General features: G+C 43.1%; 1 protein-coding gene across 4 annotated transcripts in view; it reads left to right on the top strand.

Moving 5' to 3' along the window:
• LOC309601870 (putative global transcription activator SNF2L2) overlaps positions 1 to 18,240 on the top strand; it is a gene marked incomplete at its 5' end in the record, with an annotated part of 160,288 nt that overhangs the window by 78,888 nt on the left and 63,160 nt on the right. For all 4 annotated transcript variants that reach the window (XM_082335095.1, XM_082335092.1, XM_082335094.1 and 1 more), the window contains 4 exons: positions 2,753 to 2,919; positions 3,747 to 3,910; positions 9,246 to 9,473; positions 16,735 to 16,812. In XM_082335095.1, coding sequence (XP_082191221.1) covers positions 2,753 to 2,919; positions 3,747 to 3,910; positions 9,246 to 9,473; positions 16,735 to 16,812 — 637 coding nt within the window. The remainder of the gene's footprint in view (positions 1 to 2,752; positions 2,920 to 3,746; positions 3,911 to 9,245; positions 9,474 to 16,734; positions 16,813 to 18,240) is intronic.

Below are 18,240 nucleotides of genomic sequence, written 5' to 3' on the forward strand. Positions count from 1 at the left end.
ACTCTCTATAATCTTCAAGAAGTGGGCCGCACCCAAAGGGTGGTGGTAAATAGCTCTTTTTCAAACTGGCAACCCATCACAAGTGGGGTCCCCCAGGGATCGATATTGGGCCCAATGCTATTCAATATCTTCATAAGTGATCTGGATAACGGGATCAAGTGTAGCCTGACGAAGTTTGCAGATGACACCAAACTGAGTGGGGAAGTAGACACTCTGGAAGGGAGAGCCACCCTGCAGGAAGATCTGGATAGGCTGGAAGAGGGGGCTAACAAGAACCTTATGAAGTTTAACAAGGACAAGTCTAAGGTCTTGCACCTGGGAAAACATAATCCAGGAGTGCAGCTCAGGCTGGGATCCACCTGGCTAGGGAGCAGCTCCATGGAGAGGGACCTGGGGGTCCTGGTGGACAGGAAGCTCAATATGAGTGAACAGTGTGCTGCTGTGGCCAAGAGGGCCAATAGGATGCTGGGTTGCATCAAAAAGGGCATCACCAGCAGAGATAAAGAAGTCGTTATCCCACTCTACTTGGCGCTTGTCAGGCCACACCTGGAATACTGTGTACAGTTCTGGTCCCCGCTATACAAAAAAGATGTGGACAGGCTGGAGGGGGTCCAGAGAAGGGCCACCAAGATGATCAAGGGTCTGGGAAACCTGCCATATGGGGATAGGCTGAGAGAGCTGGGTTTGTTCAGCCTTGAGAAAAGGAGGCTTAGAGGTGATCTCATCACCATGTACCAGTACTTAAAGGGGAGCTACAAAGAAGATGGAGACTCCCATTTTACAAGGAGTCACATGGTGAGGACAAGGGGTAACGGGTACAAGTTACTCCCAGGGAGATTCCAATTGGACACGAGAGGTAAATTTTTCACAATGAGAACAGTCAATCATTGGAATAATCTCCCCAGGGAAGTGGTTGACTCAGCTATGCTGAACACGTTTAAGACTCAGCTGGACAGGGTGCTGGGCCATCTCGTCTAGATTGTGCTAGAAAGGTTGGACCAGATGATCCTTGAGGTCCCTTCCAACCCGGTATTCTATGATTCTATGATTTCCCCACTATCAAAAAGTTCTCAGAATGACATGATGTAATGGAAGGGTATTTAAGAGCACGGAAGACTATTCATGTCCAGATGATTTGCTGATCAGGGGTAAATCCCAGCAGGCAACCATAGCAGCTCTGTGATATATCTCATCTTCTCATCAGTTTTTCATTAGCATGGACTTCATTTTGGGAGGGACCTGAAGGAGAATCCTGATTCCTTTGTCCTCTATGCCCTTTTATAGGGGGACAGAAAGGCACAGGATCCATACCTGAACCAAAAGATGCTGGTATTAAAAGTGTTATATGAAGCTTTTCTGCCCCTCTGTCTGTCTTGGGAAAATAGGGAAAGATGATTATCACACTGCATGTCAATATACTGAATAATAAATCCCATCTTCATGCAGACAAACCAATGCCTGCCCGCCTGCCTTCCCTTCTGCCTATCCTTCCTGCCTGCTTGCCTGCCTCCCTCCCTTCCTCCTTTTTTTTTTTAAACAACAAAGACATTATCTGAAATTTATTGTGGAGAATCTTTAGGGATTTCAGTAGGGGGTTTCATTTCTCTCACTCTCTCCCTCTTCTACTCTTCCTTTTTAATTTATTCCAAATTAAAGTTATGTTAGCACTTTTTCCATTGCTTAGATAAAAAAATTAAATAGATTTAAATTTGTTCTCAACACTTCTGTCCAACTGGCTAGAAATGGTTTCCATCTTACTCTGAGCAAGGGATAGAGGAGGTTGTGTGTATCCTCCACATGACTCCCTTCCTGTTTAAGTGTCAGCAATGTCTTTTTTTCTTTATTAGTATACAAGACTATCTGTCTCTCAAATAGTTTGGCCTTTTGCATAGCAATTATATATGTATACATCTCAGAAGGCCTTGTATCTTGTGGACTGAGTATACAGTTCCTAATGATGAATTATATTTTAAGGCTATAGATTTAGAGTTAGAGGAGAGTTATGTGTAATTTGATTTTCTAAACTATATGGTTGTCCTACTCATTTAACCACCTTTGTTATTCTCTTTCCGATTTTTGGCTTAAACATCTTTGTGTACAAACCTAGTGCTCAGTCTGTTTTGCAACTCATCTTGATAGCACAGAAGACAGAAGATTAGTAATCAGAGCAAATAAAGATAGTTCAAGACAGTTATAAGTGTATACAGTAAAAGAATATGTCCACTATCAAACTTTTCCCATTGTTTCTGTATATAAACTAGTCTGGTCTGGACTCCTTTGCTTTCACATGCACAGTAGTGAGTGGAAAAGTAATCAATTCTAACATACACTTGATGAATATAACTTGTGGCTCCAGTAGATGCTGATTGAAAGCAGATCCTGTGAAAGAGCGTCTAAACCAATAAAATGCTTATGTACTTCAGAAATAATGCTTGTTTTGAGAAATAATGAAAAAAATACTGGGCTCATAAAGGAAGATATTTGATGTGCTTGAGAGTCCACAGAATTCTTATATTTGGGGGGAGGGACCCTTTCCTAACAAATAAATACATAGATGCAATTCATTTTCTTATTTTAATCAATATCATAAACAGTTTTAAAGAGAGAAAAGTGCTATCAGTTTTGTTTTCCTTTGAGTAAAGGCATCTATCCATTATCATGATATGACACAATTGTAATTAGAATGCATTGTTAAAAACTCTTCTAAAAGCAGGCTTGTCATGGCATTTATTGTTTTTTTCCTCTTAAACAGAGCTGAGCTTTATCGGGCCTCAGGGAAATTTGAACTACTTGATCGTATTTTACCTAAGTTGCGAGCCACTAACCATCGTGTGCTTCTTTTCTGTCAAATGACATCACTCATGACCATTATGGAGGACTATTTTGCATTTCGAAATTTCCTTTACTTACGTCTTGATGGTAAGCTGAATGAAAATAAATTTGGGAGTGTTTTTCTGGTTCAGCAATTTGACTATGTAGTAGAAAAACTTCCTCCTCTTTACTATATGCGTATGGACATCTGAATAAAAATATCAAACTTCTGTCTTCAGCTACAGGCAGTGATGTAAAAAGATAAAACAAGCAGAGGGTCAAATCAAGCTGATCAGTAAAAACTGATTGTCAAAGTACAGGAAATTAACTTTGTTTCCAATGTGTACAGTGCTTAGTTGTTACTTAGAGCTTTGTGTAGGCCTTTTACCGTGGTTGAATTCTCTGTTTTCTGTCCCTCCCCTATCGACACCATTGTGTTTTGAATGTGATCTTTTAAGAATTTTTGTTCCCTTGATATTAATCTTGATTTTTAAGGCCAATAGAGAAACGTTAATAAATCTATGTTTGTGTACACATATAGTTTTTAAAATATTTAGATTCTGTGAGTGCTCATAAGGCCTTAATCAAAAATGAAGCTCCATTTTGTGTGTATATCATCTATTGAAACATGTCAGTCATAAAATGTTATCAAATAGATAGTTGCATCTTTTCAAAGTCCCCTTTTGAAATGTCAAGCCTACTTAAAATAAAAGTTTGGGAACCCTCCTCCCAAGTGCTATAGACAGTTGGGTGAAACATCCATGGTTAGTGTTTGCGTCTATATTATAGAAAATATAGCTGAGATGGCAAAGAACAAGTGAGCTAAAATTTCCCTTCCACATGTGCCTTAAACAACTAAGATTGCTTTTAAATTATTTCAGTAGAAGATCTTTGTCATAGGGTTTCTTTTTATTTCTTTTTTAATTTCTTCTCAGGTACAACAAAATCAGAGGATCGAGCTGCCCTGCTGAAGAAGTTTAATGAACCTGGCTCACAGTACTTCATCTTCTTGCTGAGTACAAGGGCAGGAGGGCTGGGCTTGAACCTCCAGGCTGCTGACACTGTTATAATCTTTGATAGTGATTGGAATCCTCATCAGGTTATTTTTATTTAATTATCTTCATGTAATATGGAAATAATTGTTTGTGCGTTTTTAGGCTTTGTGTTTTAATTTGGGAAGATTGACAGTGAAATGAAAGTATATCATAAAATGCTGCTTTGAGAAGAACTGGTAAGGCAAACTGCTACAATCAAGTAGTGTTTTGTTTTAAATTGTTAAAGTGATACTATGTCTGCATATATAGTTTTTCTGAGTGTCAGGGAATCCTCAAAGATAGAGTCTTACAGTCTGCATTTTCTGTTTCATTGGTATAACTTTGTTCACCCTTTAATCATAAGGCACTAATAAATGGCTCTCCATTCAAAGTTAAAAGCTCATGCAGCAGATGAAATAATTTCTAAGATTACTAATGCATTTAAGATTCTCAGGAATAGTGATTTGCTTTAGATACACAGGTCTATAGCTATATTATATTATATATATATACAGCTATATTGTTGCTCTGTTCTTGTACCTGGACTAGAGTCTATACTGGGTCTGGCTGGGATGGAGTTAATTTTCTTCACAGCAGCCCATATGGTGCTGTATTTTGGATTTGTGACCAAACCAGTGTTGATAATGCATGCACCAGTGTTTTGGCTGTTGCCAAACAGTGCTTGCACAGCCGTGAGGCTTTTGATTTTTCCTACTCTGCCCCACCAATGAGTAGGCTGGGGGTGGGCAAGAAGCTGGGAGGGGACACAGCCGGGAGAGCTGTCCCAGACTGACCAAAGGGATATTCCATACCATATGACGTTGTGCTCAGCGATAAAAGCTTAAGGAAAGGAGGAGGAAGCGGGGACGTTTGTGGTCATGGCGTTTGTCTTCCCAGGCAACCGTTATGCGTGCTGAGGTCCTGCTTTCCAGGAAGTGGCTGGACGTCTGCCTGCCAAAAGGAAATAGTAAATAAATTCCTTCTTTTGCTTTACTTGCACGCACAGATTTTGCTTCACCTATTAAACTGTCTTTAATTCGATCAACCATTCTTCTCACTTTCCTTCTATTTTCTCCCCATTCCGTGGGAGAGGGGAGTGAGTGAATGGCTGTGTGGGTGCTTGGCCGCTGTCTGGGGTCAACCCACCACAGTCCTTTTTGGTGCCCCACATTTTGGTGGGTTGACCCCAGCCAGCAGCTAAGCACCCACACAGTCGCTTGCTTACTAGCCCCTTAGCAGAATGGGGGAGAGAATCAGAAGGCCAAAAGGGTGAAAAGTCCTGGGTTGAGATAAAGACAGTTTAATAAGTGAAGGAAAGATATAAAAGAGACATTGGAAGAAACAGGCGTGCCCAAGACATCAATACCTGGCTCCAGGACTGGTGCCTCTGCCAGAACTTTGTTTTTTATAACCATGGAAGAGTCTTTCAAACACAAAGTATGCTGGGCCCTGACGGGATCCACCTGACCCAATGGGGGAAACGCATCTTTGCTCATAAGCTGGCAGGACTGATTGAGAGGGCTTTAAAATAGAATCAGTGGGGGAAGGGGATACCAACAGGATTGCCAAAGGCAAACCAAGGGTTGGCATGGCATCGCCTGAGGCTGGCAATGCTAGTGGGAGCATTTACTCTGCTCCAAAGAGCACTGAGGGCTTAGGAGCACATTGGAAATGCCTGTACACCAATGCATGCAGTATGAGAAACAAACAGGGTGAGCTGGAAGCGTTGGTCCGTTCCCAGAGCCATGATGTTATTGGTATTAGTGAGACTTGGTGGAATGAGTCCCACAACTGCAGTGCTGGGATGGAGGACTACAGGCTGTTCAGGAGGGATAGGCAGGGCAGGCAAAGTGGAGGAGTTGCACTGTATGTAAGGGAGAGGTTTGATTGTACAGCTCTCACAGTTGGGGATGATGTGGTTGAGAGCCTCTGGGTGAGGATTAGGGGGGTAGAAAACAAAGAGGATGTCGTTGTGGGTGTCTACTGCCGATTGCTCAGCCAGGATGTAAGCAGTGATGAGTTATTCTATAGGCAATTAGGAGAAATCTCTAGATCGGTAGACCTTGTCCTTATGGGAGATTTCAACTTCCCAGGCATCAACTGGGAATATCATACTGCTGTGACAAGCAAGTCTGAGAAATTCTTGAAGTTTGTGGAAGATAATTTCTTGTCACAGGTACTCGGTGAGCCAACTAGGAAAGATGCCCTCTTAGACTTGCTAATTGTGACTAGAGATGGACTCGTGGGAGATGTGATGGTAGGTGGCTGTCTTGGCCACAGTGATCACGAAATGGTTGAGTTTAAAATTTTCAGTGTAATGAGAAAAAAGGTCAGCAGAATTGCTACCCTGGGCTTCAGGAGAGCAAACTTTAAGCTATTCAGGGAGCTACTTAGCAGAGGACTCTGAGAATCTGCTTTTGAGGGCTTAGGAGTCCATGAGTGCTGGTGAGTTTTTAAGAACCACCTTTTAGTGCACAGGAGCAGGCAATCCCATGGTGTCGCAAATCAAGCGAGTGGGGCAGAAGACCAGCTTGGCTGAACAGGGAACTCCTCTTGGAACTCAGGAGGAAAAAGAAATTTCATGATCTCTGGAAGCGAGGTCAGGCTTTGCAGGAAGATTACAGAGCCGTGGCTTGCATATGCAGGGAGAAGACACAAAAGGCTAAAGCTCAATTAGAATTGAAACTGGCCAGTGTTGTGTCAGACAACAAGAACGGCTTTTTTATGTATGTTAATAGCAAGAGGAGGTCTAAGGAAAACATTGGACCAATACTTGATAAAGATGGTCACCTGACAAATAGGGATGAAGAAAAAACGGAAGCATTCAATGCTTTTTTTGCCTCAGTCTTTAATATCAGTGATAGACCTTGGGCTGCCTGGTCTCCTGAGTCAGAGGACCACGACTGGGGGAACAGTGACTTTCTATTTGTGGACACTGATATTGTAAGGGACCAGCTGTACCAGCTGAATGTTCACAAGTCCATGGGGCCTGATGGGATTCATCCCAGAGTACTGAAGGAGCTAGCAGATGTGACAGCAGGACCCCTCTCGATCATCTACCAAAGGTCTTGGGAGTCTGGGGAGGTCCCTGCTGACTGGAAGCTAGCCAACGTTATTCCAATTTATAAGAAGGGCGTGAGGGGAGACCCGGGAAACTACAGACCTGTTAGTCTAACCTCAGTTCCTGGAAAAATCATGGAGAAGATCATACTGGGTGCTACTGAAAGGCATTTAAAGGACAATGCAATCCTCAGGCACAGTCAACATGGGTTCATGAAGGGAAAGTCCTGTTTAGCTAATTTGATATCCTTCTATGATAAGGTCACCTGCCTAGTGGGTGAAGGGAAGGCAGTGGATGTAGTTTTTCTGGACTTTAGCAAGGCTTTTGATACTGTCCCTCACAGCATCCTTCTGGACAAGTTGTCCAGCTGTGAGATGAGCAGGTACACGGTGCGCTGGGTGAAGATCTGGCTGAAGGGCAGGGCTCAAAGGGTTGTAGTGAATGGGGCTACATCTGGCTGGTGACTGGTCACCAGTGGTGTTCCTCAGGGTTCAAGGCCAGTTCTGTTCAATATATTGATCAATGATCTGGATGCAGGAGTTGAATGCACCCTTAGCAAGTTTGCTGATGATACCAAACTGGGAGGTGCCGTTGACTCTCTTGAGGGACAAGAGGCCTTGCAGAGGCATCTAGATGGATTGGAGCACTGGGCAATCATCAGCGGCATGGAATTTAGCAAGAACAAATGCTGGATTCTGCACTTGGGACTGAGTAATGCCGGACACAAGTATAGATTGGGAGAGGAGTGGCTGGAGAGCAGCCCTGCAGAAAGGGATCTGGGGGGCTGATTGACAGCAGGCTCAATAGGAGTCAGCAGCGTGCCCTGGCAGCCAAGAGGGCACGCTGCATTCTGGGGTGCATTAAACACAGCATAACCAGCCAGTCAAAAGAGCTGATTATCCCTCTGTATTTAGTGGTGGTGCGGCCTCACCTTGAGTATTGTGTGCAGTTCTGGGCCCCACAATTTAAGAAGGATGTTAAGGTCCTTGAATGCGTCCAGAGGAGGGCAACAAAGCTGGTGAAAGGGCTGGAAGGCATGTCCTATGAGGAGCGGCTAAGGACTCTGGGTTTGTCTAGTTTGGAGAGAAGGAGGCTGAGGGGCGACCTCATTGCTCCCTACAGCTTCCTGAGGAGGGGAAGTGGAGCGGGAGGTGCTGATCTCTTCTCCCTGGTATCCAGTGACAGGACACGTGGGAATGGTTCAAAGCTGCGCCAGGGGAGGTTCAGAGTTGACATTCGGAAGCATTTCTTTACCGAGAGGGTGGTCAAACCCTGGAACAGGCTTCTTAAAGGGGTGGTCGATGCCCCGTGACTGTCAGTGTTTAAGAGGCATTTGGACAATGCCCTTAATAACATGCTTTAACTTTTGGTCATCCCTGAAATGGTCAGGCAGTTGGACTAGATGATCGTTGTAGGTCCCTTCCAACTGAACTAAACGATTCGATTCGATTCTGTTCTGTTCTACCTTGGAAGCCAACGCACATGTACACGCCTCCCCTCCACACATACTCTGCCCAGTTTTTATTGCTGAACATGATGTTATATGGCATGGAATATCCCTTTGGTCAATTCAGGTCAGCTGTCTCAGCTGTGTCCCCTCCCAACTCCTTACCCACCCTCAGCCTACTCCCTGGGGGGGGGCAGAGTGAGAAACAGAGAAGGCCTTGATGCTGTGCAAGCGCTGTTCAGCAACAGCCAAAACATTGCTGCGTTATCAACACTCTTTTGGTGACAAATCCATATCACAGCACCATCCCGGACAAGCCCCCAACAGGCTGGTATGAAGAAAGTGAACTCTTTTCTAGCCAGACCCAATACATAAAATTACTAATGCATTTAAGATATTCACAAATTTAGTGCTTTAAAGCACTAAAAAAAAGAAATTTTGCTTTAGATACACAGGTTTATATCTCGACTTTATAATATATACCTAGTTATATTGTTGCCTCTGTTCTTGTACCTGGACTAGAGAGTTGCTTTACTCCAGGGTTCCTTTCTGGCCTAAAGGCCATGAACTCTCAGTGGCAGAGAAGAATTGCATAATGTGGCCTATCTTGGTCACTTACTGCACATGCTTTCGGGAAGTGTTAGACTTACTGCATTCACATTGTACAGAGCATGCACATATTTTTTTTTCCCTCTAGTTTGCCTGCCCAGGTGTGATGAACTCCCAAGAAGGAGGATAATCAGGAATGAGCTAGATGAATTGTGGTGGGCTGTAGCTTGAGCACTTCTTTTTGTTATGCTAATAAAATCCAACATTACAGCGTCCTTTAAGCAGGGAGTGATTTGTGTAGCACAGTTATGTTATGCATCATTCCATATTCTTTGCCTAATAGGACTTGCAGGCCCAAGACCGAGCTCATCGAATTGGTCAGCAGAATGAGGTTCGAGTCCTGCGACTGTGCACTGTGAACAGTGTGGAGGAGAAGATACTCGCTGCTGCAAAGTATAAACTGAATGTAGATCAAAAAGTTATTCAGGCTGGAATGTTTGATCAGAAATCTTCAAGCCATGAGCGGAGGGCTTTTCTACAGGCTATATTAGAACATGAGGAAGAAAATGAGGTAAGGCAGTTAAAAACAATCAAAGAGAAGATGTTTCAGTTGGTGCTTGGGAAGCAGCTATATAACTAGTAGGTGAGAGTACAGTTTGAGCGCAGCTTGAGACTGCAAGCTATTATATAATTTCCTTACAAGAAAACAACTCTATTCCTAAAGGATATTCTCATGAGAACTTGTTGCTGCACTGTTAGATAAAGGCGAGGCCATGCAGGTGGCGTAGTCGCCGGTACCAAGTGGGAGCTGCCTGCAGGCTCCTCTGTTACAATGAGCTGACTGAGTTTATCCTGTGGCCAAGGAATTTGTGCAGCACAACACAGGCCTGAAAGCCAAGCTGTACGTGCAGCGCAGCACAGGCCTGGGCCTACTCCCATTAACTGTTATGTGGATCACTAATTCCTAAATGTGCAATGGTTTCTCGGTCAGGATCTCTACATTCCACCCCTTGAAAGGTAAACATACAGTTTACCTTTACCAAAGATATATTGTAAGTTACAGATTATATTAATAACGTATGGGCTTCTCAAGCCCTAAATACGAGCCCCAATAGAGCAGACAGCCTGTTCAAGATCCCTAATTCCTTGAATACAATGTCTTCTGCAAGGCTCCCAGTACAGCTGTGTAGCATGGGGGAGGATGGGCAGGAGATGGTCTTCAGAGACCCTGCAGAGGCAAAAGCTTGCAAATGATGCAAAGGAGGTACATTTAGAGGCTGTGCTCAGAGGAGCATAAAGCCCCGAGCAACCTGGTCCAATCTCGTAGCTGACCCTGCTTTGAGGAGGAGGTTGGACTAGATGACCTACTGAGGACCCTTCCAACCCAAATTATCATGTGATCCTATGACCAGTAGATGGAGACTCCCATGTCAGGGAAGACCTGAAGCTTGTGACTTCTGGCAACAGAAGGAAGACTCCTTCTCTGCCTGCAGATCTGCAATTACAGAACAGGTATAGTGCCCTGGGAACAACTGAGGAGGAACAAGCTCCATCAAGGGAGGCATCAGAGTCAACTGAGCCTATACCAAGTATCTACTCAGCACTGATGAGACCACATCTGGAGTACTGTGTCCAGTTCTGGGCTTCCAACTACGAGAAAGAAATGGACATACTAGAGTGAGTCCAATAAAGGGCCACTAAGATAATTAAGGGATTGGAGCATCTGACATAAGGAAGAGGCTGAGAGAGCTGGGATTGTTTAGCCTGGAGAAGAGAAGGCTCAGGGGGGGATCTTATCAATGTGTCTAAATACCTGATGAGAGGAAGTAAAGAAAATGGAGCCAGACTCTTCTCAGTGACAGGACAACAGGCAATGGGCATAAACTAAAATACAGGAAATTCCATTTAAACATAAGAAAAAACCCCTCTTTTTTACTGTGAGGGTGGTCAAACACTAGAACAGGTTGCCCAGAGAGGTTGTGGAGTCTCCATCCTTGGAGATATTAAAAACCCAACTGGACATGGCCCTGAGGAACCTGCTCTAGTTGACCCTGTTGGGGGGGGGGGGGGGGTGGGGGTTGGACTAGACAGTCTCCAGAGGTCCCTTCCAACCTCAACTATTCTGTGATTCTGTAATTCCTTAAAGGAGTCTAATTTTTATATCACCTCCAAACAATTCAACAAAACAATTAACTATCTTAATTAAGATAATAGTATTTTTGCATGCATAACACACCTCTCAGCTTAAACAGAATAACTGTCAAACCCTGATATAATTTCTGTGGCTTAATGAGTTGTCTTAGGTTATTGAAAGGTTTTGCCACCTGTAATTCTTTATTTTAGGCTTTCAAAATACTTCTCTTAACTATTTTTAATAAAATTTAAGCAAACTCTTTGTGAATATCTGCCAGAATCTTTCCATATTAAAAGAAATTCCTTTAGTAGTCATTAAATCTATTGTATTGAAAGCAGTTAAAACTATGAAATGACAAAGCTAATACAGTTTTTATATTCACTGTGACACAGGTTTGATTTATACTATTACTTCACATGTTCATACAGTTCTTTCCAGTGTGACATGTATTAAAAGTGATGTTGCTGCTCCCTATCATTCAGTTACAAACATGCCTTTTTGTAGGATTGGGACCTCTCTGAAAATGCATTCTAGGAATGCTCCCAAAGAGGGTACTGAAGATGTCATCAGTTAAAACTTAGCTTAATATGTGATATGTTGCATCAGTATTATTTGTTGTATACTTCTCAACAATTTTCACTTGCATTTTTTACTAGACTACATTAAAAATTGCATATGCTTTCTCTTCTAGCTCTGCACATTTCTGGGTTTAGAGGAAAATATCATAAAATTGAAGGAAAATATTATTGAGTGATTCGAGATGATAGTAAATGCACACACATTGAGAGGAAGAGAGGGAGTTTCACTAGTTCAGAATCCAAATATTCTGGACTTCTTGTATTCTTTTGCAAGATTTTTGGGGCAGTTTTTAATACTTTACTTAATGAAGGCTTTTTATGCATGTGATTTTTTCATTGCTGTTAGGGTTGGTGTTTTTTTTTTTTTAACTCAAATTTCTTCTATTCCCCTCCGCTTCTTATTTTCATTTCTTCCCATACATACACGCGTTCAAGTATATGCACACCCACAAAATATGTAATGAGTTTTTTTAAAAAAAAGAACAGCTAGCTTTTTCCAAATATTGAATGTATGAAATATTGGTGGGGAGGGGAACCAACAGTTCCAGAGCTTATGCCACCAGAACACTGTGTCAGAACACTATCACTTTTCCAAATGCTTTACTTATTTCATGTTTGAATTACAAATTACATAAGTATTTAGTGAGAGCTGAAGTGGTAATCAATCATACTTTTTTCCTGAAGTGTAGACATCTTACCAATGGAGGGAAAATGGTATGTATAGATATAGATGCAGGCTTCTTTTGATTATTTTGAAAACAAAAGACTGCAGAAAGTTAATTTTGAGGTACTATATACTGCATTCTACTCCACCTCCATTTTAGTGAGTATGAAACATTTATTGTCATGTAAAACCCTTAACTGTAGGTTTACAATATGCTGTAACACAGATTCAGTAAATGTTTTAAGGTTTTTATGTGGGAACCAAACTAAAGTTTGTAGCTTTGATTTACCTGTCCTGTTATGAAATTTAAAATGCCATGTACTTTCAAAATAGTTGCTGTATTTGGAGAGAGGAACTGAGCAATATGGAGCCTGATCATGTTAAAAATGGGCACCATAGCTCTTCAACATTTATGTTTTCAGTTGGATCCTAGAGTTTTAGTTTATTTTGCCAATGAATGTTTTTGATTTTATGAAAAAACTTTTTGTCAAAAAGACGGATCTTCACCAGACCCACTTCTTAGGGAAGTCTGCTGCCTCCCTGGGGCCCGGGTTAAAGATGTGGCGAGAAAACTTCCTACCCTGGTACGGCCCTCGGATTATTATCCATTATTGCTTTGTCATGTAGGCAGCGATGAAGTTGCAATAAGAAGTCCAAGGGTGATCAAAAGAGACTTCAGGGCCTTGAGACGACTGGTTAAGGGATCAGGAGCACAAGTAGTGTTCTCCTCTATCCTTCCAGTTGCAGGGAATGATGAGGGAAGAAACAGGAAGACCCAGCAGATCAATACCTGGCTCCGTGATTGGTGTCACCAGCAGGATTTTGGTTTTTTTGATCGTGGGTCGGTCTACACGTCACCAGGCCTGCTGGCGACAGATGGGGTACACTTGTCTCAAAGGGGGAAAAGGATCTTTGCGCAGGAGTTAGTTAGCAGGGCTCATTCATTGAAAGAGCTTTAAACTAGATTGGAAGGGGAAAGGGATAAAACCAGGCTTGCTAGTGATAAGCCATGGGATGGCACGCCAATGTTTGAGGGACAGTGTGCTAGCAAGGTCCTTCAGTCTGCTCCACGATGTGCTGAGTACGCTGTAGCACATTTGAAATGTCTCTATACTAATGCGCGCAGCACGAGGAATAAACAAGAGGAGCTAGAAGCTTTGGCCCAGTCCCAGAGCTACGACAACATTGGCATAAGCAAAACCTGGTGGGATGAGTCCCGTGACTGGTGTGCCGTGATGGACGGTTATAAGCTCTTCAGGAGGGATAGGCAGGGCAGGCAAGGCAGGGGGGTGGCGCTGTATGTTAGGGAGGGGTTGGATCGTATGGTGCTTGCAGTTGGCGATGACATGGTTGAGAGCCTCTGGGTAAGGATGAAGGGGAAAGCAAATAAAGTGGATGTTGTTGTGGGAGTCTACTATCGACCACCCAGCCAGGATGATGACACCGATGAATTATTGTACAAAGAATTAAGGGATATCGCTGGATCAACCGCCCTTGTCCTTATGGGAGATTTCAACTTTCCAGACGTCAACTGGGAATATCATACAGCAGACACAAACAGGTCCAGGAAATGCCTGAAGCACATTGAATATAATTTCTTGGTGCAGGTACTAAGGGAGCCAACTAGGAAAGGTGCCCTCCTAGATTTGTTGTTTGTAAACAGAGAGGGACTCATGGGCAAAGTGGTGATTGGTGGCTGTCTTGGTCACAGTGACCACACAAAGTAGTTGAGTTTCAAATCATTGGTGACTGATAGGAGAAAAACTGTCAGCAAAACTTCAACCCTGGATATGGGGAGAGAAGGCTTTAGGCTGCTGAAGGAGCTAGTTAGTAAGGTCCCCTGGGAATCTGCTTTTGAAGGTATTGGGGTCCATGAATGCTGGTCACTTTTTAAGAGCCATCTCTTAAGAGCGCAGGAGCAGGCAATTCCAAAGTGTCGGAAGTCAAGCAAGCAGGGCAGAAGGCCGGCTTGGCTGAGCAGGGATCTTCTTCTAGAACTTAGGCGGAAAAGGAAAGTGTACGGACATTGGAAGCAAGGACAGGCGACGCGGGAGGACTACAGAGATGCTGTTCGCCACTGTAGGGAGAAAATTCATGCGGCCAAAGCTCGATTAGAGTTCGAGCTGTCCAGTACTGTGAAGGACAACAAAAAGGGCTTTTTAAAATATGTTAACAGAAAAAGGAGACTCAGAGATAGCATTGGTCCATAGCTTGACGGGGTCAGTCACCTCACAAATAGTAGATGTAGACAAAGCGGAGATGTCTAATGCCTTCTTCACCTCTGTCTTCAACACTGATGATGGGCCTTGGGACCCCCAGAGCCCTGTATTGGAAGACCGTGACTGGGAGGATGATAAACTCCCATCTGACTCTGAAGTTGTTTGAGACTTGCTGCTCCAGCTGGATGCACATAAGTCTATGGGGCCCGATGGGATTCATCCCAGGGTACTGAAAGAGCTGGCCGATGTTATCGCAGGAGCTCTCTCCATTATTTTTCAATGGTCTTGGGAGTCTGGGGAGGTCCCAGTCGACTGGAAGCTGGCAAATGTTGTCCTAATTTTCAAGAAGGGTAAAAAAGAAGACCCTGGTAATTACAGGCCTGTCAGTCTCACTTCAGCGCCTGGTAAAATTATGGAGAAGGTTATTCTGGGAGTTATTGAAAAACACTAGAGAGACAATGCAGTCATTGGTCATAGCCAGCACAGGTTCATGAGGGGAAAGTCCTGTTTAACCAACTTAATTTCCTTTTATGACAAGGTCACCCATCTAGTTGACCAAGGGAAGCCAGTAGATGTGTTGTTTTTTGGTTTTTTTTTTTAATTTTACCAAAGCTTTTGATACTGTCTCTCACAGTATTCTTCTGGAAAAAATGTCCAGCACACAGCTAGACAAGTCCATAATACGTTGGGTGAGCAATTGGCTGACGGGCCAGGCTCAAAGGGTTATAGTAAATGGGGTTACATCAGGCTGGTGGCCAGTCACCAGTGGGATTCCCCAGGGCTCAATTTTAGGACCGGTGCTCTTTAATGTTTTTATAAATGATCTGGATGCAGGAGTCAAATGTACATTAAGTAAGTTTGCCGGTGATACTAAACTAGGAGGAGCTGTGGACTCCCTCGAGGGTAGAGAGGCCTTAGACAGAGATCTGGATAGACTAGAGAGCTGGGCAATCACCAACTGTATGAAATTTAACAAGAGCAAGTGCTGGATTCTGCACCTGGGACGGGGTAGTCCTGGTTATGCATACAAACTGGGGGATGAGAGGCTGGAGAGCAGCCCCGCGGAAAGAGATCTGGGGGTTTGGGTTGATGGCAAGTTGAATATGAGTCAACCGTGTGCCCTGGCAGCCAAAAGGGCCAACCGTGTCCTGGGGTGCCTCAAGCACAGCATAGCTAGCCAGTCAAGGGAGGTGATGATTGTCCCACTTTACACTGCACCGGTGCGGCCCCACCTCGAGTACTGTGTGCAGTTTTGGGCGCCTCAATATAAGAGGAGGAGGGCAACCAAGATGGTCAAAGGTCTCGAGGGCAAGACTTATGAGGAGTGGCTGAGGTCACTTGGTTTGTTCAGCTTGGAGAAGAGAAAGCTGAGGGGTGATCTCATTGCAGTCTACAACTTTCCTCAAAGAGGGCAGTGGAGGGGGAGGTGCTGATCTCCTCTCTCTGGTGACCAGCGATAGGGCACGAGGAAATGGAATGAAGCTGCATCAGGGGAGGTTCAGATTGGACCTTAGGAAAAGGTTCTTCACTGAGAGGGTGGTCGGTCACTGGAACAGGCTCCCCAGGGAAGTGGTCACGGCACCAAGCTTGTCAGAATTCAAGGAGCATCTGGACGACGCTCTTAGTCATATGGTTTAGTTTTAGGTAGTCCTGCGAGGAGCAGGGAGTTGGACTCTATGATCCTTACGGGTCCCTTCCAACTCGAGATATTCTATGAATCTATGATTCACATCTCGCTTTGTGAGTGGACAGTGGTTTACAGAAATATGGATTGGGCAGGCTTTGTTTCTAGGAATTTTTTTTTTCAGGATTGTTTTCCTTCCTTCTGCTTTGACAGTAAAGACCTCATATTGTAGAATGTTATTACTGGGGGAGTGCTGTAGAGTAGCAGAAGGGAAATGTGTATGTTTTAACTGAAAAACAAGCTGACAACTAACTGTGCTAGTGACCCTGAAAAAACTACGAACCAAAATTTCCTGGTTGCGTGTTTGCTCACTTCCTCATTCTCAATATATGAAAGTGATAAGAAGTCCTAATTTTCTCTTTGATTAAGTCTATTTTGTGTTACTTCTGAATCGATGAACAGCTAGGCACTTTCAAATTTTTAGTTTTCATTTGAGTGTTTCACATTCCTTTTGAGAGAGAGCGATATCAGTGCAACAGTGGCTCAATGCAAATGGTTGCCTCACTTTGGACATTGCTTTGTATTTTTCTAATGCCTTTTTCTATTTAAATAGGAAGAAGATGAAGTTCCTGATGATGAGACTCTGAATCAGATGATTGCTCGGCGTGAAGAGGAGTTTGATCTCTTCATGGTAAGGACATTATAATGATAAGTAGTATATCTTCTCTACCCTTTTTAACACTTTTGTTTTACTAAAGGTGTTATCCTTCTGTGATTCAAATGTTGGGTTATTATTGTGGGAGGAAAAGGCTTCATTTACTCACATTGTTCATCTGGGAAAAGGAAAGAATCTAAACAGAGAACAGCATCCTCACATGACAAACAAAATGCAGAAATCCCTGCTGAGTGGTACAGTGAAACACTGTCCATCCAAAGGAGGAGTCATCATAGGTGGTTTGATGGATTTAGACACTGCAAAACTGATGATCACTGCTTGTCATGCTAATCCTACAGCATTTTTTTTTATGCCTCCTCACTTCTTGTACTCACATGTTGTAGTATTAGCTAGGGCAAGTACAGGTATTTCACAAAATAGTAAGATAGGAGATTGATGGTGCTGTTTTCCTTTAGGAATTAGTCAGGTTTGCTGAGGATTATGTCAAGGGCTTAGGTAGCTGTGTCTCTGCTACTAAAACTTTTGAACAGTTCTCAAAACAGACCTAGATGACAGTGGTTCAAATACCAGAAATCTATCTGTATTAGTGCTTCCCTTGTTGTTAGCATTGATGGAATAATTACTAAAACATCAGTGTAGGTAAATGGCCTTTTGGCAAGTATCCAATGTGGGGATTGCTGGAGGACCTATCAAAATCAGTCCCTTATATTGATACAGCCACAGGAGCATGCTTAAATAAACGTTGAAGGGAAACCACCATCCCCTATCTTTCTGCACTGATGGGAGCAGGTTGATCTGTTCTCTAAAGTGAAGCAACACAGGTATTCTCACATATGCATAAACATGCAAGTATATCAGGAAGTGTCCATGGAGTCAGTTGTTAATAGGAACCCCAGATATTACATTCTCACACCATCTTATTCTATAAAACATAGTCTTTGTACAGCTATGCAAGTTACAAAACTTCAGGTGGACAGTTGGCAAAGGCCATGTTCCCTTATGTGGCAGTGCATTATGTTGAAGTGCCAGTCCAGTCCTTTAGGTGCTAAGTTTTATTTAAGGAGTTAAGTTTTTCTCAGACAGCATTAAAGACTTGATGCACTGGAAGTGAATGCTTGCAGGGATCTCTGTCATTTTAAAATTTCCCTCAATATAATTCAGATGTAAGGAGATTGGCAGGCCAGAAATCAAGAGATGATAATTTGATCCATAACTCAAAGGAATAATTGCAGCCAAATGTCTCCTTCCTGGCTTCCATCAAAGATACTTGCTTCTTCACACTGTGTGGAATTTCCAGCTGTTGCTATATCCAACCTCACTAACTGAATGTGAAGATAGATACACAGTGACTGATGTGAATGTAGTTGTGTCATACATCAGGGCTGAAAATGAAGTATCCAGAGTTCACTGTGCTGTAGAAATAGATTTGCTGCCTGAAACAGC

This window comes from Platalea leucorodia, assembly GCF_965183815.1.
Source record: "Platalea leucorodia genome assembly, chromosome: W".
Taxonomy (NCBI): Eukaryota; Metazoa; Chordata; class Aves; order Pelecaniformes; family Threskiornithidae; genus Platalea; species Platalea leucorodia.